The following is a 22,339-nucleotide window of genomic DNA, read 5'->3' as shown; positions in this document are numbered from 1 at the left end:
ACGTGACCGGCGTCAGACCAGTCACGAACCGGTCATTCTTGTCTACCACGTGTCAGTTTAGCATGCCACACGTCAGCCCTTCTTCATAAAATGACTTCCTTGTAATGGTTGCGATGAAGCCTGGTATGAATCTAGCCGGGACCGACGTGCTAACTCCAGGAGTTCCCACGCCGGCTCCGTCTAGGGACAAGTGCCTAGAGGCTCTCATTATTCCGACGGGACGGGGCGAGGCGTGCGAAAGGCCGCCTGTTGCCACCTAACCCGCGATCTGACCGGTCTGTGACCGGTCACACACTGTGACCTGTCACGGACCGAACGAGTGTGCTGCGCTGCATTAAATGTGGCGTGGGGCGCTCGTCCAACCCGCAATAAACGCGGTTAGGTGAGCGCCGCTGTGCTCACCTAACCCACACACGTGGCGCCAAACCCTCAGGGGGTCAGGGCGCCCCAGCCCTCGGGGACGAAACGGGAGCGGCCCGGCCCCTCGGGGAGATAGAGGGAGGGGCGGCCTCATCACCCTCGGGCCCGACCCCCCCCCCAAGGGGGTCAGGCCACGTGGGTGACCGCGGCTGCCCCAAACCTCTAGTCAAGATATCCCCGGTCCCATGTCACCGACACTATGAATCTACACATATTCTAATACTACGAATCTAGATAAGTCACTATTCAAATATAGGAGATATATCGTAATACTATGGGACTATTTGGCACAGCTCCAGCTCCACCCCTCCTGGAGCTGGAGCTCAGCCAAACAGTTTCAGCTCCACCAAAACTGGTAGTGGAGCTCTCACAAAATGAACTAGAGTTGTGGAGCTGGGTTTAGACAGCTCCACAACTCCACTCCAGACTCAACTCCTGGAGTTAAATTTAGGAGTTGGAGCTGTACCAAACAGACCCTATGAATCTAGATATATTTTAATACTACAAATCTGAATGAGCCTCTGTCTAGATTTTTCGTAATCATCGGATATATCCCATGAAACAAAAGGAGTGTATATTTTCCTAAAAGAATTTTAACTGAGAAAAAGATCACAAAGGGAGTAGATTATTTTGATTTTGACGCTGAATTAAGATGAAATTGGGAAACTGTTTATCGCGATGCAGATGTAAAAGAAGAATTTCCTTTTAAAAAAATATGAATCTGTTTATCACGAGTGCAGATGTAAAAGAAGAATTTCCTTTAAAAAAAATACGAATTCTCAGTGACACTGGGAAGCTTCTGTAATTGCATTACTTTCATTTTCCACATTTAAAAAATATTCACAATCGATTTTTCTCCCCTCGCAGCTAGTAGTGTATATACAAAAACCGAAAGAAAAATCGACCACCTTAAAACCAATTGAAACCAATTTGAAGAATATAATCCTGGTCCTAATCCACGTCCTCTATCCTAATGTTCCATGGCTCCCCTCTCTCCCCGCCGCGGCCGCCGTCTCCGAGCACCACGTAGCTCACCACCACCGCCCTCGGCCTCCGCCTCTCGCCGGCGTCCGCGCCGCCGCTCTGCTGCTCCTCTGGTGGTTGTTGTTCCGCCGCGGGGAGCTCGCGGCGGCAGACGGGGCAGCTCCCGTGGACGCCGAGCCACCGCTCGAGGCACTCGCTGTGGAACCGGTGCCCGCACGGCATCTCCTTCCCGGCGGCGAAGGCGTCCAGGCAGATCGCGCAGTCGCCCAGCGAGTCCCCGCCTTCGCCGTCCTCCCCGGCCTTCACCTCCTTCAGCGAGGCGATCGCCGCCTTCGACGCGGGGGGCACGCCGCCGCCGAGCCCGCCGGAGAACAGGTCGCCGCCGTCGTCGCCGATGATGATGTGCTGCACCATCATCACCGGAACCCCGCCTTCTCCCGGAATCTGCACGGACGGCCCCATCCCCATCGCCAGCAGCCGCAGGAGCCCCGCCGTCGCGAGGTCGACGCCGTTCGCCGTGGCCATCGTCGCCGGCGGAGAGAGAGAGAGAGCGCCGCCGCGAGGAGATCAACTACTTTTTTTGTTTTGTTTTTTTGTGTGCGATATTTTGCTGGCTTGAGGAGGACGGTATATATATGGGAGGGGAGCGGAGGTTGATGGTGGAGAAGGTTCTGGAAGATTCTGGGCTGGCTCCTCGTGTCACTGAGCTGTGGGCCCGCCTATTCTGGTTTGGGTCGGGCTCGCCGTTGGAGGAGATGACGTGGACGAGTCGGGATTTTTCAATTTTTGGATTTGTGTCGGTCGCTTTGGTAATGAGTTGGATCGTTCACCGGGCACGCGCGCGAGAGGTTCTTGAACGTTCCAGATATTTCCGTCTGACCATCCATGGGAGGCTGACTCGTGGGACTCACGAGGAGGCTATTTTTTAATTAAAATATTTAAAAAATAATTTTTTGTTTTAAAAATTTACAAATCAAACCGTCTGCCGACGGCAAGGAACCTAAATGCAAATTTTATAGCACAACTTGTTAGCTTTATGATTTTATAATTTAAAATTATATTATATAAAGTCAGATAAAATAAAACTTTATATCAAAAATTGTAGAGCTCAAGGAGATCTACAACTTTACAGTTAACAACTTTTTCATATAAGATGTTTTAGATATCCAAATATTCGTTACAAAATATAAAACATATTTTAAAAAATCTCAGATCTACATTTCAAACGACATTGGATGGAGATAAACTTTATATAAAAGTTGTAGATCCTGATGAGATCTATAACTTTGTAGTTTAGCACTTTTCCATTTAAAATTATTTGGAGTATTGAATAAGCATTATTAGTTTTTAAGCAATTAAAACCGGTGGAAAGAATTTGAACACAAATAAAAATTTTGCATTTAGGTCCCTTGCCGCTCTTTGGGAGGGCGATTTTTAAAAATCGCCCCTCTATAGGGCGGCAGGCGATTAGATTTGTAAATTTTCGAAAAAAAAATATTTTTGTAAATATTTTAGTAAAAAAATGTATAAATAGAAAAAAATGAAGCGGGTACGGGTGGCCCATGTGTATATACTATTTTTTAACCAGGCCCATGTATACTCCGACCTCTTCCTATAAGGGCCTTTTAGATCATGGGCCTAATTTGGTCATGCGAATTCGACCCAGATTTAGCTTTATTACATAGGCCCATGTATATTCCTTCTCTGGTCCGAAGCACTAAAAATGAGATGTAAAACATTCTCAAATTTGGAGTGTAGCCTTTGAATTCATAGAAATTTCATCCATGGAAACATGCTGATTTGAAAAGTTACGGTTACAATATCCCAGGTAAGGCACTAGGCCCATACAATTACACACGCATATAACTGTTTTTGAGTTTTTGATGGGAAGCCGGTATAACATCACGTCTTCAGGTGTTTATTTAGGTGCGGGAATGAACTGCCTACTAACAAACCAATCAGCCATTACACTATTACAGACGTGGCTGAAGGTGGCAGTCAATAGCACCAGTGCAGGTACGGCAACATCAGGCATTTTGCGTTGCTCATGCTCCGTCGTCGTCTTCGACATTGTTGACACGCTCGCACTCATCAATCCATTCGCTATATCTGCAAGAGAATAGAATGTAAGTAAAAGTGTGGCATAGGTGATTAGACTTTGCACAACTGGAATGAGTAAGTTGTTATTTGTAGGGAGTTTTAACTTACATGTCGATTGGTTCAGTCAGTGCTGCAACAAAGAAATCACAGAATCAGTATAGACTTGGAAAGTGCAGTTTACCAAAGAACAACGTTTTACTACCCACTGTTTTTATGCACGATATTCTTGTGCAGGTTTATTACTCACTCTATCTTCTTTTGCACCATCAGTTAACTCACACTTGCAACATGTTTATTGTCTTGATAGACATGAAGGTGTCAACATAGTGGCTACTGAGTGGACATCAGAGACAATATAGTTTGTTCAGACCAATTTTACTGAAAAACTAAACACCCATAAATAGTATGATTCCAAGTTGAATTTCCTCTCTTATCCTCAATTTGATCTTTACAAGAGATTCTGCTCTACTCTCTTAGTTCTGCTGTATTATCTCCAGTTGGTTGAAACAAAGTGACTAGGCAAAGAGTACAATACTAAAAGGACATGGCTATGAGAAGCTAACCTAATTTGTTCTCGAAGGTGGTACCAGTTCATTTCATGAAAGGAACAAAATAACAAATCCAATGCTCTTGCTTGCATTTTTAAATGAAATGAGAAATCTAAATCAGTGTACCACTAACGCATACCATTGACAGTGGTGCTGAAGTTTTCCTGACAGATCCTACATGAAGCCTCGCCGATCAGGTTCTTCATATCACTGGAAGAAGGGTGAGAAATGAGTCAAAATGCATTACCATAAGCAGTAGCAACAGACAGATAAGTAAACTTGTGGAAATTGTACTCACATCCGGCATTCAACACTACTGCCATGATTGCAGAATGGGCAGGAAAATACAGTATCAAGCTTGTCCATCCTCTTCTTAGGTGGTGGCTTAGCCGCTGACTTCCTCTTTCCCATGGCTCAAGTTACTTTCTTCCTTCAAAGTAAAACAAGGAACATTAACTATAATGTTCTGAATGACCATAAGTTCTACAAGTTTCTAGTTGTAAACATGACACAAAACATCCATAGGTAAATTCATATCGAACAGGCAATTTACGTGAGAAACTTCAGTGTGTTTTGAAGAATATGTATTAACACACACAACATAAGAAAGTTCATCTATGCTACCAAATTCTATTATCACAAAAGGAAGTGGCCAGTGAACTAATCACAATGGTGTTCAGGAGCACAAGATCCTATTTGTTCCTGCGATGGATACTACATCAAGTGTTCATCAATCAGTAAAAATTTAATAAAGATATACTTCATAGAGAGGGAATTTGGCATAACCCTTCCAATCCAATCAACCCAGAAAAATCAACCAACGACATGCTGTGAGAATCATTTTGAGTAATCTACAGCGGGAGTTCCTGACTGAAACTAAACTGATTACTCAAAAGAAATTACAAGACCCACATCTACATAGCTTGTTAATTTGCTAAGGATGACAAACGAGAAGGGGCTGAAGGATTTGCCATGTACTTAAGTCTTGTACTCCTATCCAAACTTCCTCTCTTCCATGACGATTTTGAAGCGGGATCGGGAAATTTGGACTAACCCTAGAGAGAGAAATCCTGAGTCATCATACATCATTCCTCTACCAACACACAACCAACCCACCCGATCAAACGTCAATTCAACTAAACGAGGTACAAAATAGTCAATAATCCCCTCGCGATTCCCTCACGGCAGCAGATCGGATCGATTCTTCCCTCACGATGAAGGGGGTTAAACACACAAACGATCCAAAAACCGCACACCTGTACCACCACCATGGCGCAGCACATAAAAGTAAAGAAAATTTCGGGCGGCGGCGGAGAATGGGCCGACGTGAACGCCGCCGATGGAGGCACCCGCCTGTCCCCCATGGGGGGCAGCCAGAGCCAGACCGTGGGGAGGTGATGGAGCCCGGGGCCTCACCTGAGCCGGTCGCCGGAGGTGAGGACGACGAGCAGCCGTGGGAGGGTGGCTGTCAGAGGCGGATCTCGCCGGAGGAGCTCCCGGGGCAGGCGGAGGGGAGACGGGGAATGCGGGGAGCTCGAGAGCGCGTCGGAAGGGATTGGGGGGAAAAAATGGAGGGTGTTCACACCCGCCGCTAACAAACGGTCAAGCTTGACCCAATATCCTATACTATCATAGAAAAAGAAGTGGTAATGGATTTGGTGATTGATACTCCTCGTTACCCAAAAATTAAGGTAATCTACATATTTTTGTTATGTTCGGATAGAATCTACTTCCTCCGTTTTATAATGTAAGACTTTATAGCATTGCCCATATTCATTTAGATGTTAATGAATCTAAACATATACATACATATGCGAGCAATGCTAGAAAGTCTTACATTATGAAATTGAGGGAGTATAATTTTAGCTTAGAAAAGAATAACATGAAGCATATTTCTATATGCGTGAATATCTTTACGTAGAGTAATTGTTTAGCGGCGGGGGAGAACTATCCTCTGTCTTATAGCAGGCTCAAACCGCGGAACGATCATGTGCTAGATCTGGAATAAGTACCAACATCGAGAATTATACAAAAGAAGAATTGGGACACTATAATAAGGGACATGAGTTCGCCCCGTAGCGTTGGCGGTAGCCTAGCATGAGGCAAGGCCAATCGGCGAAGAGCATAGAGGCAGAGGGGACGACAACGCCTCTATGTTGTTACCAAACTGTCTGTTATCGCCAAATCCATCCATGTGTAACTTTATGGGGATGATGTCAGCCGACTAAGGATTCACAACTGGCTAGCGGCGGCTATCCTAGCCGCTATCGATATCGAAGGTGCATAGTGGCGCTACCGTCGTCTTCAATATGCCCATGTGGCAGTGGCGAGGTCACGTTTTGATAACTTAATATGGAATTCCTTAACAAATATTAATATTAATGGTAAAACAATAGTAGTAATGTATAAAGATAAATAACGTAACCCATCATAAAAGAATAAATTTTGACGACAAATTTGTTTTTTTAACAGGGGATGTAACCAATAGGGTTGAAGGGTTTATTATTTTCAACCTTTCTAAAATAATATGATAATACCAAAATTTGAAAAGATAACAAAACCAACTCAAACTCTATCAAAACTTTCGTAACCTTATACTACGAAATTTTCTATAAAAATTTGAGAAGCCCTCAAACGAAACACCATCAAACACTATCTTCGCATACCAAAATATAATTTACCAAAAACTAAGTTCTTTGTTTTGGCAATAAGTGAAAGAAGCTCATACAAAACCAGAAAAGAAGATCCACAAAACCTATTCAGTCCCTGATATAGGATATTTATGGAGGAGTTTATATTAGCTACGACTTCTCATAGAATCTCTAGCTCCCTCAAAATAGACTAGACCGTTATCCAGAATATGAGAATATGTACTTGTAGAATCCAATTTTTTTCTACAAATGTGTCGCCATATTTTTTTAAAAAAAGTTAGCATGTATTTATATTATAAATTTCTAAATTACATTATGATTTTAGTGTATTTACAATGTAAGTTCCTAAATTACATATGTAATTACAATCATTTTCATATATAATTATACTAGATTTATACTATAATTATATTTGACATGTTTTTTTACCTAAAAATAACTCCCCAAACATGACCATACTCATATAGTAAAAGGTTGTGTTCGTATCTGGTGGCTGGAAACTCTCCCCTCCGGCACATAAAACGGAGCAGTTCATTAGCACGTGATTAATTAAGTATTAGAAAAAACTTAAAAAATAAATCAATATAGTTTTTAAAACAACTTTTCTATATAAATTTTTTACAACAGATACACCGTTTAAGCATGCGCGAGTTGGGAACTCCGAGTGCCGATCTCATCCCAAGTAACTTTGACCGGTACTACAGGTAACATGATCATACAGGTTAATTGCGCATGGCACATCCAACGGTACAGATCGGATCGGAGTCGCCTTCCATTTCGGCATCGGCTCCGCCCTCTCTTCTCTTCCGCTTTGCCCCCACCCTCTCTCTCTACTCTCTCCTCCCTCCCCACTTTTGCTTTCCCGTCGTCTCGTTGCCGACGTCAGATCGATCGCCTCGTCGTCGGCGCCGCAGTCGCGGGCGGGCGGGCGCGGTGGGGGTTAGGGTTTCCGTGGGGGGGGGGGGGGAGGGGCTCGGGATCCATCCATGGCTTGGCCCACGGGATGCCTCGGCTTCGAGGCCGCCGCCGCCGTCTGCCCCGCGGCCTTCCAGGCGTACCAGAAGTACTACGGTGAGCTCTCCGCCCCCTCCCCCCGCCGGATTCGCCTCTTTCGCTGGGGTTGGTGAACTCCCGTGGTGTGGTGTTAGGGTTTCGACCAGGAGAGGGGGAATTGTGGGGGGTTTTCAGTCGGTTGTGCTACTTTTGGGTTTTTTTTTTACTTGTCTGTGTTTTGGCGAATTTTGGGGAATTTTGTGCTGTTTAGGTTGATAATTCCGTTGGTCAAGTATCTGATATTTTTAGAGCTTTTTTCTTTTTTTTTTTGGCCTAGTTGATGAAAGGATGTCAATGGCTAAGCACTTCTCTAGGGTTTAAAAGACTGCAATAACTTTTAGTTAAGTGTGTGTTAGTAGGAAGACCAATTTTGGAGATAGTGGTCATGGTTGTTTAATCTGTACAACATGGTCTAATTAGAGGCTGTACTAGGCAATTCGTGGTACAATTTACTGTAAACAAAATTATTGGTACAATTCAGTTATCATGTCATGATTCCTTAGCACCTGAAAGCATAATTTGTTACGAAGTACAGAGATGATCTTTGATGCACAGTGATTGAACATCTGTTGGACTCTAGCGTTACTTAGATCATGTTTGCTGAATCCTGAGGTACTCTGATGCTGTCTAAATCTATTAGTTTGATCTTTTTTTTTTGGCTAGATATTGTATCAGCGTTTTCAAACGTGAACACACGAGAAGGATTGGCTGAGCTTTCACAAGTTATAGATGGCATGGAAGGATTGAGGTGAGCTATCTTGAATATGCTTTTGTAGGCATTGACAATTATGTGGTGTAAAAAAATGAGGCGTGCTATTTTTTTCTTTTATCACAAGATAGCTTGCACTTCTCACTTCTCACCTTTATTGTATCTTTACTTTTCAGTGATAAGATTTTATGAAATAAATTTTTTTAACTTCTACCTGACATGCCTACCGAGCTAAAGTATCGTTGAGAGTTAGCACAAAAGAAATCGATCCTTGTATCTCCTAATATTCATCTAGGGATGCAGTTTCCTGATACTTCTTTTTCCTTTGGCCTGATTACATTCTCTAATGTTTTCATACAGGGATGCGATATTTAGTGACATCCCCAAGCTCATGTCAGCTCTTGACTTAGTGAGTAATGCTCTCTAAATTGGTTATGCATTTTTTTCATATGCTTTTCAATTCGTTTTGTTGATGGAGAGTTCTCTCTTTTAGGATGATGCTCACCGATTCAGTATCTTCTATGATTTTGTCTTCTTCATTTCCCGAGAAAATGGCCAAAAGAACATCTGTAAGACCACCTATTTTAAGCATGACCATGTATGCTACTTATATAGTTTATATACCCCTAGAAGACTGATAAGAATGCAACCTTTCAATTTCATTATTTTAGCTGTTCAGAGAGCTGTGGGAGCATGGAGGATGGTTCTAAATGGGAGGTTTTGGTTGCTTGACAGGTGGTGTAACTTTGTTGAGGTATGCAAATTTCTGCTTCATAACTGATCTAAAATTTCAATTGTTTCACCTTGAACAATTATTAGGTCTGTTATTCATATGCAATTATTGCTTCGGCATTATTAGTGGGGGGTTCTTTAGTTTGTGAAATTATCATAGGGATTTGCATGGTTTACATATAATTTTTTTCTGGGTTTCTTGTTGATGAATCAACCAACAGTTTCTTTAATAAGAATACCTTAGATATGTGAATGGGGCCAAAGGACAATAATCATCTAGCATGAATAAGTGACTCCATCAGTTTCACTGAAGTGGTGGCTGAACTACACTTTGATGGTTTGAATGTTCGATAAATGAAATCATGAATACATGATGACTGTATAGGCTTGTTAAGGTGTATTTGAGCACATCAAATATCATTATCTTTGTGTCATTGCACTTGTATTGCAACACTTACATTTCTTCCAAAATATGAAGTTTGTACTAGTAAAAATATGGTGAAGAAAACTCTAGATTGTGTTGGTCAGTATTTGGTATTGTGCATTTAAATCATTTCAGTTGTACATGTAAATCAACCTTGAATCCTAGGCACTTAACAAAAAAGAAATTCTGGATTGGGGTTAATTTTAATCTAAGATGAGCGTGTAGGCCTTCCACTATAGTCTATGGTAGTTATTATAAAAATATTGAGTCGTCTGGGAACTACCTTTATCTTTTGCATTTTCATTCACACGAGAATGTGCAAGGAGTAGACTTTCCTGTATATTTTTAGTTGAGCTGTATCTTTCCTTTCTCAGAAGTACCAACGTTACAACATAACAGAGGATGTCTGGCAGCAGCTGCTAGCTTTCAGCAGGTGTGTAAATGAAGATTTGGAAGGTTATGATCCAAAAGGTAAAGTTTAATCTATTTCATATGATTCTTTTGAGGATTTCTATCATTTATTTGCAGCTTCCTCTGTAGATATAGCCCAGTAACAGTTAAGGCAAATCTAATGTTGCTATTCTTTTCTGTTTTCCTAGGTGCTTGGCCAGTTCTAGTTGATGATTTTGTGGAGCATATGCACAGGTTTGTCATTCTTGTCCTTAGTGCTCATTTAGAGTGCTTTCCAATTGAGTTTATTGATTCTGTTCCCATTCCATAAACCTAAAGCATTCAATTTTCTGATATGACAATTCAATTCAATTTAATGGTACTGCAATTGAAAAATGTAGTTTAGAATGGGATATTAATATTAGTATTAGCATTGGTGCGCAAGTACCTTGTGAGTTTTGTCTTCACCCTCAGGTGCCAGAAGTCATGATACCTGTTGTTTTCTGCATCTTGAACCGTATAGCATGGTTTCACTTATATTTGTTTTCTGCATCTTGAACCGTATAGCATGGTTTCACTTATATTTATTTTTACTAGGTATATAGTTTTTATGCTTCCTAATAAAGGCAATTCACAGAACTTGTGGTAAAAAAAGACTTGACAAAACTTAAATTATTTTATGCAATAAAGCTCCACATTTGCTTCCAACTGTTATGCTTGGTGAATGATTTTAACGGATAGGCAGTTAAGGAGCTTTTGGGATTTAAGATTAGGCACAACTTACTTAAAATAGTTAGCAACTTTGCATTGTACGATGTGGCTATTCTCGCTGCACATGGGATGCATATTAATAGTGATTGTATTTTGAAATAGTAACTATAGAAAATAATGTGACACCAGATTTATCCTACTAAATACATCTTACATGACAATAGATTCGTGGAAGCCTTCTCCCTACTAGTAGTACATAATAAGAAGACTTCCATAATATGTTTACAGATATTTGTATTTCACAAAATGCTTCTATAACTTTTAACATACTCTATGGGCTGGTCTCAATTACTTTTTTCCTAGCTGTATTGCTGCTTATGAGTTTGCTTTTGCAAAATGTAGGATTTATAATTCCTGTGATTGCTCCAGTGCGATGGAATCACAATTGAACATTTCCAATACATTTGGAGGTAATGTTTTGAGGCAACACTACATATACTAGTTATTTAGTCAGCTTTGTAGTTATTCCCAAATTTTGTGTGACAGGAATAAATCCATTACCTGGATCAAAGAGGAAATGCCCTACTCGTCTTAAACCTAATGAGGATGTGGACCTTTCGGATAATTTTACGCGCTCAGTCCATCTTGCGCCTCTGAAACGGCTGAAGGAGAGCCCTGTCATTACTAAGTATGGAGTTTGGGAATACAATGCAGGTACTCCTTTGGTTCACAGTCCATCAGATTATTGTGATGATGCAAATTTGCACAACCCAAGAGGTTGTCTTCAGAACTCACCTTCTATCGTCGAAGATTGTTTGTCAAAAGGATTTGAAGGTTGCATTTCAATGAAATGCTCGTTTTAATATAATCAGGAATACATGGCTTATTCACAATGACAGTCCATAAACTTCATGATTTTCCAGTGTGAGCATTCTGTATCTGTAATTAGTCAATTTTTGACTGGTAATATTATTAGTCTGTACCCTAATGATGCCATTATGTACTTGAGACGAAATATGTGCAACTGACGTCTCTGCTGTAACTGAAGACTGTAACCCTTTCTTGTAGATCATTCCTTCTACCGTTTTATCTTGCCTGATAGGTAATGTTAGAACTTTGTATTGGGCACACTGCAATAAAATATTGGCAAGTGCGAGTGGTAAGAGGAAAATGCGTGACTTTTTATCGCTTGAGTTCATGGGGCTGTTATGTTCGGCAAAGAAACTTTGGCTAAATTTTGCATCAGGATGTCAGTTTGGGCACAATGTTTGACCTGGTTTAATGAGTTTGGTAAGGTTTTAGCCATATCTTGCCAAAAAAAAAAATGATATACAAACTCCCGAGTTACTCGCACCCAAAGGGCCAAAAAGGTTTGCTTTTTACCCAATCATGCATGTATCTGCATGTGTACAGTCGGAACAGGGACACTGTGCTGGAAAATTGTGTTCATTCACCCAAGGAAGTAATCCAAGAAAAAAAAAAGGAGTTCATGCGCTCAAGGAAGTAATCCAAGAAAAAGATCAACAAATTGGTGTTTCGTGTTAACTAGAGTACATAACACATCACTGATATTTGATTACAACACATCCTAGTATTCTGTGAAAGTTTCCCTGGAAGTCTAGCAACTGAAACAGGTGTTAGTGCACAGATCAACGCCATATGCATCTATGATCATGATCTGAAATGTCATCCGAAGAATTTATACCCAGAAAATAATTGCAAACAACATTTCGTACAGTCAAGGTGTTGTCCTCGTCATTGGCAGCAGGCGAAATTGCCAGTGAAGTTAAATCCTAGAAGCAAAAATGCTAGTCCTTGGAGATACAGATTAAAATAGTAGCTAGTTTTCCCATGGAAGATAAGGTTATATGACGCACAGAAGATGAGAAACACCGAAAATCCAATCTCGGGAAGATTAATTCTGCAAGCAAAAGACAGTATCAATATAAATTGTAATTCATACAGCAGTCTAGTATAAATCATGATATAGATAGCCTTGAATAGAGGTCATACCTGTCTCTTAACCTTTTCCGGGTTTTTGGAAGCAAAGGAACCTGAGTGTCCTCAACACTACTCCCTATCTTCTTCGTCACAGTCCACTTGTTAAACCCAGATAATTCCATAAGGCCAGTTAGTGCAGCTCTCATGCGAAGCACAGTCATCACACTCTCAAATAAGATCCAAAACGGCATTATGTGTAGATTTCTGAAGAGACAAAGAATAACATTAAGTTTTAGTTTATGGGGGAGGGCATATAGGGAACATTTTAGAACTAAACACACAGGCAATGCAGAACTGACCTTGGATTTCTTATGGTTGTGATAATCAGAAGTGCCATAGGAATGTAGGCGACACCCCAGATTGGTATGAATAGCTCTGGGATCATGACCGACAAAGGGACTATGATGTTGTAAAGAACACAGGCAACCATAGGGGCTACAACTCTCCGCACCAAAAAGAAGCTATAGAGCATATAGAACTTCTTGAGGAGCGATATATCCTAATGGAACAACGATGGGGTGAATTTTCAGATTTATTGTATTTGCCAATGGTGTGAGAAAAGAAGCTCACCTTGGCTACCAAAACATCCATTGCTATCTTTCGGAATAAGTTTGCACCACCGCAGGCCCACCGAAATTGCTGTCGACAGTAGGCTCCATAAGTGGACGGCAGTTCGCTCTTGACCTATGACATGTTAACATAGCCAAATCAGACTGTTTTACTTTAAAATTCATTATATTGTTGAGAACTCTATGGTAGCAAAAGGTTTGCTCACTCTGATATCCCCAACATAGATAAATTTCCAACCATTTAAGGATGCTCGAACTGCCAAGTCCATGTCTTCAACTGTAGTGCGGTCCTTCCAACCTCCTGCCTCATTGATGGCTGTTGTGCGCCACACTCCAGCGGTTCCTGATATACCCAACATAGATTGTATTTTTGTAATACTACAAATTATGGACTTGTTTTTTTCTCTTTATGGTGTTTAGAATCCAAAAGTTATAGAGGTATGTATGTACCATTAAAGCTGAAGAAGGCAAAGGTTGCTGATCCAGCTTCCTGCTCAACCTTGAAGTGGTAATCAAAAAACATCTTCTGTACCCTTGTCAACAGGCTTGTGGTGTCATTCACTGCAAAATTCTGTCAATTAAGAATTGGATCGATCAGAGTAATAAAATGTTATCTTGTTTGAGAAGGCAATATGCTAGCAGTTTTCTCATGTCATTTTTTTTCATGCCTATGAATGTGTAAAGAGATATTTTCTTTGTCAGCTAAGACAGTGAGTATTTTAAAGCAGATTTTTGTGCAAAGTTTCTGAACAATGAGCTCTGAAATGGAGAAAGTATTCCTGTGTGATAATGTACCATGACATAGAAGCATATAGGACTCAAAATATTATCCAGAGCTATTCTCTGTTCCATGGCCTAATCAAAACTATGCATTTGTGATAGATATCTGGAAGAGTTATGCTCCATAGCTCACAGGAATGAAGTCCTTACCGAAGGCCCACCGAGCTTGAACAAGGGCGACATTCGGGTTGTGCATGAGGAATGGGACAGTTCGGAGCAGGAAATTTGGCTCAGGCTGGAAATCAGCGTCAAATATGGCAATATATTCGCACTGCTTGGTATAGTCACATTCCATTCCTTTCTTCAGGGCTCCTGCCTTAAACCCCTTGCGGCTGCTTCTTGTGACGTACTTGATATTTACTCCTTTGCTTGCCCAACTCTCACATTCAAGCTCCACCAAATTCTGCACGCAAGAAGTAATTTGATCATCTTGAGATTACACGTCTACACTCATTAATGATAAATACAAGATTGATAGATGATTATGTATTGTCTAAAATGTTCGATTGTACTTGAAATATAATGCCCTCAACCAAGGTTTTGTTCAGTAAGACAAATGAAAGAGAAGGTTCACAAGTGGCTGTTGTGCACAAGCGGATGTGCTGTAGTGTGGTGCCACCGTGTTTGAACACATCATGTTGTCATTGGATGGCATAAGATAAACCGTATTTGATGATTGTGGTAGAATGATAGATACAGATCTGATGGACTGATGGGCGGGGCTACCTGGTCACCTCTGTTTTTTTCAGAAAGTTCATTGTGCCTGCCAGCTACTGCTGCCTCGTTGTACTAAGCCAACCCATTCAGTGAGCCAGTTAAGTGTTCAACAACAAAAATTAAGCAATCGAATATGAGCAATAAGTACGCTAGAATCGATCACAGAAGACAACTCTTAGGTCTTAGCATCTTTTGTTTCTTATTGACATGTCCTATTTACCTGAATTATTTTTTGTGAAAATAATGTATATGTCCTCAAAATGAATCATCATAAAATTCTGAGATAGCAAAGGACTTTTGAACTGTGAAGATAATAACATAGCAAAGCATGAATGCACAAAGGACTTTTGAACTGTGAAGATAATAACATAGCAAAGCATGAATGCATGATATATTACAAATAAATGCCATGTAGATGTCTTCTACTAGCAGCTCAAGATATATGAAATAACATGGCAAAGATTCCTCCTATAGGAGAGGGATATGCCCAATCATTGAACCATTCATCAGATCCATCATCCATGACATTGGATAGTGGGCTGCAAGCCAAGTGGGAAGTCAGCCAGATAGGGGAAAAGTGAGCCAGGGCAAATTTCAGGACTAGGTAAATGAGCTTATGTAATATACTATAAGTGCATGCATCTCCCATCAGTAACATCAAGGACTAAACTCACTTGAATCAATAATGCTGATTTACTGAGTTTAAAGTGATCTATCATACCCCATGGTTTCTCTGTTGTTACAGATTACGCTCAAATCATTGCATTAACCTCATCCATGTGATGAAACTCATCACACAAATATGTGGTTGGATGTCCAGATCAGATCCAAAATTCTCGAAGTATCCTTTGCCGTTGGCAATAGGGCTGTAACTGTATTGCGGGAGATTAAAAGAGAGAGAGAGAGAGAAAGAAACAGCTATTGAAATTTCTCACTTCAGATACATATTCGTATTATTTCTCTGAATACTAAATTAATTATTGTGCTGTCAGACAGGGGTCCACTGTACCCATGTGAGGGAAGGGTCCAGACTCCAAATGAATTGTTATCGTTCTCCATCCAATTCAATCTTGGTGTCCTCTTTGACTGTAGCATGTTATGTACTTCATTTTCATATAATCATATGCTCCAAGTCCCATCTCCCATAATAACAAAAAACACTAGTACTATCGAGTCTATCTACTAGTGAAGTGGTGATAGCGAAAAGGTTTTACCAATTGACACTACTACTGTGCTAGCTCCCTCAACGTTGGAGTAGCTTTCATGTGTAATCCAACTATACCAACTAAGATAAGTGGTATGCTATGAAAGCTACCCTTCTGTCAAAACTTTTGATCTGAACTGTCCAATCCTTTTCCCACCAACAAATGTCTCACTTCTTTGAGATAGAACTTAGGTAGGTACTGATAGGCTCTCTACTCCTAAAACAGAAAGTCCTTGCTAGGAACTAGGAAATCTCCACCCATGCTGATGCAACAATAGAACAACACTACAACAGTACTACTACTAGAAAACGAGGAGTTCATCAGTTTTACCTTGATGAACGGATCGGTGGAATCGTCCAGCACCTGGACTATTAGCTTGTCCTTTGGCCATTTGAGCTCACATGCCGCCCCAATCGACAGCTTGTACACCTACACACAGCCCATTCCTAGCAGGATCAGATAACATATACCAAAATATTCAATCTCGCAAGGCAACAACAGGAACAGGAAAAGGTAATCAAACAATAATACAGAGAGAATGATTAGTATTTTTTTTGTTCCTTTTTACAGTTAATTTTTTTTAGCGGTATCTTCTCACCTCCAGCTCATTGTACATGGGTATCTGGACCATGACCATGGGATATTCCCCTCTCCCCTTCTCCTCGTCGGCGCCGGCGAGGGGCTCCCACTTGAACCTCCACTCCGGCCGCCACCCGATGGCCTTGACCCCGAGGCTGACCGCGCTGTTGAACGTCGCCTCCACCACCAGCATCACCGACATCACCATGCACACCCACACCGCCACCTGCAGCGTCGGCGCGATCACCCCGCCCCGCACCCGCACCCACACCTCGTACCACGCCGCCACCCCCACCGACACGCCCCCCGCCGCCGCCTCGTCCCCGCCGCCCAACACCCCGATCAGCCACGGGACGACCCCATCCCACTCGAACGCCCCGCCGCCTCCAACCGCTGCGGAACAGCAGGGAAACGACGTCAGATCACGCGAGACAGCGAGCAAGGGGGGCTAAAAAGTTGCCAAAAACGGGGGAATGTACCAGCGAGGGGGCGGCGGAAGTCGACGGCGCCGAGGGAGGAGGCGGCGGAGAGGGCGGCGGCGGCGGCGAGGGCGAAGACGGCGGCGCCGCCGATTTCTCCCGCCTCCACCATGGGTGCCGTGTGGGTGGAGGTTGCAGTCAGCGACGGAGAGAGAGAGAGAGAGAGAGAGAGAGAGAGGCAGGGCGTGATGCGATTTGGGGATTTCTGCTAAGTCCACACTGATTTCTTCTTCTGTTGTTTTATTATTTTTCTCGTGCTGACTCCATCTCAATGGGGACAGCGGTGCACTACCACTGCTGCACTTGATTTAACGAAGTATTTATACTTGTACATTGATGATTGGAGTATCTTGTTAGTACTATCTCCATTCCAAAATAAATGTAGTTGTGGCTCGTGGATATACATATTCAACGTTTAACCGTTCGTCTTATTTAAAAAAATATAAAAAAATAAGAAAAAAATATTTACACGTAAAGTACTATTTATTTTTTATCATCTAATAACAATAAAAATACTAATCATAAAAAAATTTCAATTAATACGAATGGTCAAACGTTGAATATGAACAGTGTAAAACTACACTTATTTTAGGATGGAGGGAGTTTTTTTTTCTGGGCCATTAGATAAGCTGACATTGATATTTGACCAGCTGATCTTCCCCAATAGAATATATGCAATGAGCAAATAAAATAAAAGGCAAAAGGAGATATGGTGAGGGTTGCCCACTTAGATCATTATTAAGTGGATTATGTTCACGGATTGCTGATTTGATTATACGTATAAGTTAGTTAGGTTATGAGATAACTTAGAACAAGTGATGTAAACAATGTAGTACAATATAATTTTTTAAATGCATTTTTGAAATGTCTGACTTTTTTTTGGCCGTAGGCCCTATCATATAAGTAAAATTGATTATTTCACTTTTTATATGTCATATGGTGATCTGATCATTTCAGAACTACACGAGCTCTGTATGTTCAGAAATATGTCGGCTTAGCCAAAACTACGACTCTAGCACAAAATGTTTCTCACCATCTTGAAAAGTTTAAAGCCTACACTTGACTTTTATATCACGAAAGTTGTTGAGGAAAAATGATATTGTTCCTCAAGTTGATCCCAAATATTACAACATTTGATCCCATTCTCCAGTATTTCTTTTTAGTTTCATTTCACATGCATTCTAGTTGCAGCAAATCAATGTCTTTTTATTAACAGAGGCGTGGACAGTTACGGGTATACCTAACATTATGCTCAAACCGATCTTGCCATGCTACTGGCTGAATTTTTTTTTTTACTGCATCGTGCGGTGAGCAGATCTGATCCAGTGGCGGAGGTGAGCGTCTCCGTCATCTGGGCTCACACACTGGCATAGTTGCAGCTTTGGTTTGGATTGCATATGTTCCAGGGCCCAGCAGTAACAGTTCTTGAGAGAGAGAGAAGGTTCATTCCGTTTCGATCCTTCAGAAGTTCAGATAATGCAGTGTCATGATTTGATCAGTTATGTTTTTGGGATTTTCGGTGCAATTTTGTCAATGCAGGGCATTGTTTAATGTGACGTATCTTGAATTATTTTTTTAAAAAAATTAGGGGAGCAAACGTGTATTATCATACTACTAGTATGTTTTAGGCTTGTTGATTAGCAAAGGAAGTAATATCTGAAAACAAATATACGGAGCAGGTCTCATGGACCCTACAATAGTACAGTGATGATGGTGTAGCAGGAAAGGATAATGGCACGTTTTTGTCTGATCCTTTTTTGTTGATGAAGTACTCAGACCGCGCCAAATGATTGAAGGCCAGCGCAAACGATGATTGCAGGTACGAGTAAGATAGGCTTTTTTTTGTGAGAATGCCATCAAGTTCTCATGATGAATGCCTATCATTTTCAAGGTCTCCCTTTTTTGCCTTAAAAGAAGCCTAAGATGCATGCTTAATTTCACAATTAATTGTAGTTGAAACACCTACTCCTACTCGTTTGACAAATCAAGTCTCAACTGAATTCTGAACACACAGTTTCAAAAAAAAAAAAGGGAAAAAACTCTGAACACACAATTACCAACCTGAAAATGTAATTCGACGCTACTACTGGGCCAAGCCGTTGTTGTCCACAAGGCGACAGCCCACTAGGCCCATGGGCTCAAGGCACATGGCAGGAAAAGCCCAGTGCATTGATCTACTGTAATTAAGCAGAAAATAGTGATTTTGTTAGCTTTTTTGAAATCTCAATATATTCGTAAAACTATATAAAAAAAGTATTCATGACAAGCGCTTGATAATAAAAATAGTAAAACAACAATTTTCTTCTAAACAACTTAAACAAAATTCATGCAATTTTTGTTTGAGAAAGAAAAGCTACGGTCAAAGTATACTTACCAGATAGTAGCAGAGTAGGCATGTTAGGTGTTTTCAAAATCAATAATTTGGTAGTACAATAATTCCTTCCTCAGTAATCTGCAACCACATGCGTATTTTTGTCTCGCGACAAATTTTGTGGCCCTGGTGGGCTCTTCTTGATCAGAGAAAATCTCACAAGAGGGCCCAATAATTTGCTCGATCTTGTGGCGTTTCTTCCTCGTCTCCATCTCCACCGCTAGTGCTTGGCTGCCTCCTCGTCAGGTTCTCTCCTCTTTCATCCTCTTCAAATTTAGTTCTATCTGTCTCCAATTTACTGTGGTTAATTAGGTTGCGATTTGCAAGGATAGAGGCAAAGATTACTATCTGCAACACTGACTTCTTTTGTTGTTGAAGGAAACATATGCTCTTACTTTCAGTTCAGATTTTTCTTTTCATTTTCTCCGTTTGCAATTTGCAGTTCTGTTGTTGTTGCAGACGATGATGGTGTGTGTCGGAATGCATTAGCCCATAGTTCTTGTCGATGTGGTCTTTTTTTTCCTCTCTCTTTCTCTTGATTGATATGGAATAGTTACACAGTTGAAATTGTTACAGATGGCCACACCAGTGCCTGTCACAGAATGCTATGATCCTATGATGTTATCAACATTGTTAACCAAACACCAGTCAACTTCAAATATCTGAGGATTCAGAGTTGTGCTCATAAATTCAGAATTGCGTTTTGACTCTCATGCTGAAGCAATTACTTTGAGTTTTGAATTGTGATATTGTTTGATGAATTGAATTCTGTTGGCAACAAACAACTTAATATCTGAACATTTCTGCATTATCTGTTCAGATTCTAGGAGATGGCATCAGCAGCAATGTCTACTCTGAACCTGAGTTCATCTCCTCTGACCAAGCAGCAGCTCCGATTTGGAGCCAGCACACTCAGTGCAGAACACGTCAGTGGCTTCAGCTCTGCAAGGCCAGCTCCATCGTTGTGCTGCTCCAGCTCTCACTGGCGAGCGGTCAAGCTGAGACCGAGACGGCGGCCATGGCGGCGCGCCGGGAACCGGGTCGTCGCGCAGGCCGGCGGCTACAAGGTCGCCATCCTCGGCGCCGCCGGTGGGATCGGGCAGCCGCTCTCGCTCCTCGTCAAGATGTCGCCGCTCGTCTCGGCGCTGCACCTGTACGACATTGCGAACGTCGATGGTGTCACCGCCGATCTTGGACACTGCAACACGCCGGCGAAGGTCGCCGGGTTCACCGGAAAGGAGGAGCTCGCCGGTTGTCTTGCCGGCGTGGACGTCGTCGTCATCCCCGCCGGCGTGCCGAGGAAGCCAGGGATGACGCGGGATGACCTGTTCGGCATCAACGCCGGCATCGTGAGGGAGCTCGTCGAGGCCGTGGCGGACCACGCGCCGGCGGCGCTGGTGCACGTCATCTCCAACCCGGTGAACTCCACCGTGCCGATCGCCGCCGAGGTGCTGAAGCGGAAGGGCGTGTACGACCCGCGGAAGCTGTTCGGCGTCACGACGCTGGACGTCGTGCGCGCCAACACGTTCGTCGCGGAGATGAAGGGCCTCCCGCTCGCCGACGTCGACGTCCCGGTGGTCGGCGGCCACGCGGCGGCCACCATCCTCCCGCTGCTGTCCAAGGCGAGGCCCAAGACGGCGTTCACCGATGAGGAGGTGGAGGCGCTGACGAGGCGGATCCAGAACGCCGGGACCGAGGTGGTGGAGGCCAAGGCGAAGGCCGGCGGCGGGTCCGCGACGCTGTCGATGGCGTACGCGGCGGCGAGGTTCCTGGAGGCGTCGCTGCGCGGGCTCGACGGCGACGCCGACGTGTACGAGTGCTCGTACGTGCAGTGCCAGGCGGTGCCGGAGCTGCCGTTCTTCGCGTGCCGGGTGAAGCTGGGCAGGGACGGCGTCGAGGAGGTGGCGGCGGCGGGGGCGGAGCTCCGGGGGCTCACGGAGTTCGAGGCGCGCGCGCTGGAGGCGCTCAAGCCGCAGCTCAAGAAGAGCATCGACAAGGGCGTCGCCTACGCGCAGCAGCAGCCAGCGACGGTGGCGATGGGTTGAAATTTGACATACTTTTCGCAGCATTTTGCGAGTGATTACCATTTGCTGAATGCATTTCCGTGCCAATTTTGCAGTGGTGCTCCATTAGTGATGACCGACAAAAGAGAGATGAGAGAGTATGACTGGTGGACCCCATCATTTTTTATTCAAAAAATGCTGACTGGATTGCCACACGTACGCTACGTAGGACAAAACTGCTTTAGATTGGGTCGAGGGGGGTAAATCATCTAGAATTAAAAGTTTAGGGCGAACAATGTCTGGTTTTCGGGACAAGGGGGTAATTCGATCGATTGTGATAGTTCAGGGGGTAATTCGTACTTTTTCCTTTTTTTTTTTTGACTAAGCTGCATGCATGATTTTCTTAGACGGACCATATAAGATTTCGTCTATGAAAATCATATTTTTCTAGGTGAACCCTTTAAGTAAAGGGGACCGTCTGAAAAAAATAATTTTCACAGGTGATACTTGACTGCGCGACCTCTACTTCCTCTGTTCCTCACCACGCAGATGCCCAGCTACCGCTGCTCCCTTCAACATTGCGGTGGTCATGCTGCAGCAGGAAAGTCATGCAAGCACTGCATCGTTTCGCAGACAGCGACGAAGGGCTTGTCCGACAGCAGGGCGATGCCATTGGCCAACACGAGGCCATCGAGCATGCCAGACGCCTTGCCGGTGCGCAGGTCGTCCCCTAGTGTCCTCCACCGTTGGCGTCCATGGGACAGTCCCAACCTAGGTAGGTAGGGAAGCTCCCCATCAACCCAATCTGGCAATCCCAGTGACCATGAGGCGTCTGGTCTGTGTTGCAGGACACACGTATGATGTAAGTCCGTCGCCGGCGGCCACAGCTACGGCGACTGCATCGAGGCCTTCC

General features: G+C 42.9%; 5 protein-coding genes across 7 annotated transcripts; 2 read left to right on the top strand and 3 right to left on the bottom strand.

Annotated features, from left to right (window-relative positions):
* Positions 1-1,217: 1,217 nt before the first annotated feature.
* On the bottom strand, positions 1,218-1,977 carry LOC4343997 (E3 ubiquitin-protein ligase SIRP1-like). The gene has a single exon (XM_015790285.3). It carries the CDS (start codon positions 1,927-1,929, stop codon positions 1,372-1,374), a length of 558 nt encoding a protein of 185 aa, XP_015645771.1. The 5' UTR covers positions 1,930-1,977; the 3' UTR covers positions 1,218-1,371.
* A 1,165-nt stretch (positions 1,978-3,142) lies between these two features.
* LOC4343996 (transcription elongation factor 1 homolog) lies at positions 3,143-5,662 on the bottom strand. The gene is made up of 5 exons (NM_001422981.1): positions 5,469-5,662; positions 4,351-4,482; positions 4,192-4,262; positions 3,613-3,634; positions 3,143-3,513 (listed from the first exon to the last, which is right to left on the bottom strand). Exons 2-5 carry the CDS (start codon positions 4,461-4,463, stop codon positions 3,450-3,452), a joined length of 270 nt encoding a protein of 89 aa, NP_001409910.1. The 5' UTR covers positions 4,464-4,482; positions 5,469-5,662; the 3' UTR covers positions 3,143-3,449.
* Positions 5,663-7,535: 1,873 nt separating this feature from the next.
* Positions 7,536-11,881, top strand: LOC4343995 (defective in cullin neddylation protein 1). Its single transcript, NM_001403204.1, is given in 9 exon segments — positions 7,536-7,774; positions 8,420-8,504; positions 8,826-8,874; positions 8,959-9,034; positions 9,137-9,219; positions 9,996-10,092; positions 10,221-10,266; positions 11,125-11,192; positions 11,269-11,881. Coding segments are annotated over 9 exon segments (906 nt in total). The 5' UTR covers positions 7,536-7,689; the 3' UTR covers positions 11,586-11,881.
* A 185-nt stretch (positions 11,882-12,066) lies between these two features.
* Positions 12,067-17,262, bottom strand: LOC4343994 (probable glucomannan 4-beta-mannosyltransferase 7). 2 transcript variants are annotated; one of them, NR_175361.1, is made up of 10 exons: positions 17,053-17,262; positions 16,593-16,966; positions 16,325-16,423; positions 14,223-14,475; positions 13,743-13,863; positions 13,499-13,635; positions 13,294-13,407; positions 13,023-13,222; positions 12,736-12,927; positions 12,067-12,643 (listed from the first exon to the last, which is right to left on the bottom strand). NR_175361.1 is itself a non-coding variant. In NM_001403201.1 (10 exons), exons 1-10 carry the CDS (start codon positions 17,162-17,164, stop codon positions 12,478-12,480), a joined length of 1,758 nt encoding a protein of 585 aa, NP_001390130.1. In that variant the 5' UTR covers positions 17,165-17,192; the 3' UTR covers positions 12,067-12,477. The 2 variants fall into 2 exon arrangements, 1 of the variants encoding a protein (NP_001390130.1); NM_001403201.1 differs by having other exon boundaries at positions 13,743-13,853; positions 17,053-17,192.
* Positions 17,263-19,594: 2,332 nt separating this feature from the next.
* LOC4343993 (malate dehydrogenase, chloroplastic) lies at positions 19,595-21,776 on the top strand. 2 transcript variants are annotated; one of them, NM_001403199.1, is made up of 2 exons: positions 19,595-19,669; positions 20,244-21,776. In NM_001403199.1, exon 2 carries the CDS (start codon positions 20,254-20,256, stop codon positions 21,466-21,468), a length of 1,215 nt encoding a protein of 404 aa, NP_001390128.1. In that variant the 5' UTR covers positions 19,595-19,669; positions 20,244-20,253; the 3' UTR covers positions 21,469-21,776. The 2 variants fall into 2 exon arrangements, with proteins under 2 accessions (NP_001390128.1, NP_001390129.1); NM_001403200.1 differs by lacking the exon at positions 19,595-19,669 and having other exon boundaries at positions 19,700-21,639.
* Positions 21,777-22,339: the final 563 nt, after the last annotated feature.

This window comes from Oryza sativa, chromosome 7, assembly GCF_034140825.1.
Source record: "Oryza sativa Japonica Group chromosome 7, ASM3414082v1".
NCBI classification, from domain to species: Eukaryota; Viridiplantae; Streptophyta; class Magnoliopsida; order Poales; family Poaceae; genus Oryza; species Oryza sativa.
Note: the sequence above shows the minus strand (reverse complement) of the source record. Positions and strands in the feature narration are given on the sequence as shown.

Coding starts and splice junctions, on each gene's coding strand:
- LOC4343997 (XM_015790285.3), bottom strand. CDS start 1,929: ATGGCCACGGCGAACGGCGTCGACCTCGCGACGGCGGGGCTCCTGCGG.
- LOC4343996 (NM_001422981.1), bottom strand. CDS start 4,463: ATGGGAAAGAGGAAGTCAGCGGCTAAGCCACCACCTAAGAAGAGGATG. Junction 4,263..4,350: donor AGTAGTGTTGAATGCCGGAT/GTGAGTACAATT, acceptor CCCTTCTTCCAG/TGATATGAAGAACCTGATCG. Junction 3,635..4,191: donor CTTCAGCACCACTGTCAATG/GTATGCGTTAGT, acceptor TCTTTGTTGCAG/CACTGACTGAACCAATCGAC.
- LOC4343994 (NM_001403201.1), bottom strand. CDS start 17,164: ATGGTGGAGGCGGGAGAAATCGGCGGCGCCGCCGTCTTCGCCCTCGCC. Junction 14,476..16,324: donor CCACCGATCCGTTCATCAAG/GTAAAACTGATG, acceptor TCTTGCGTGCAG/AATTTGGTGGAGCTTGAATG. Junction 12,928..13,022: donor ACAACCATAAGAAATCCAAG/GTCAGTTCTGCA, acceptor TTGTCTCTTCAG/AAATCTACACATAATGCCGT.
- LOC4343993 (NM_001403199.1), top strand. CDS start 20,254: ATGGCATCAGCAGCAATGTCTACTCTGAACCTGAGTTCATCTCCTCTG.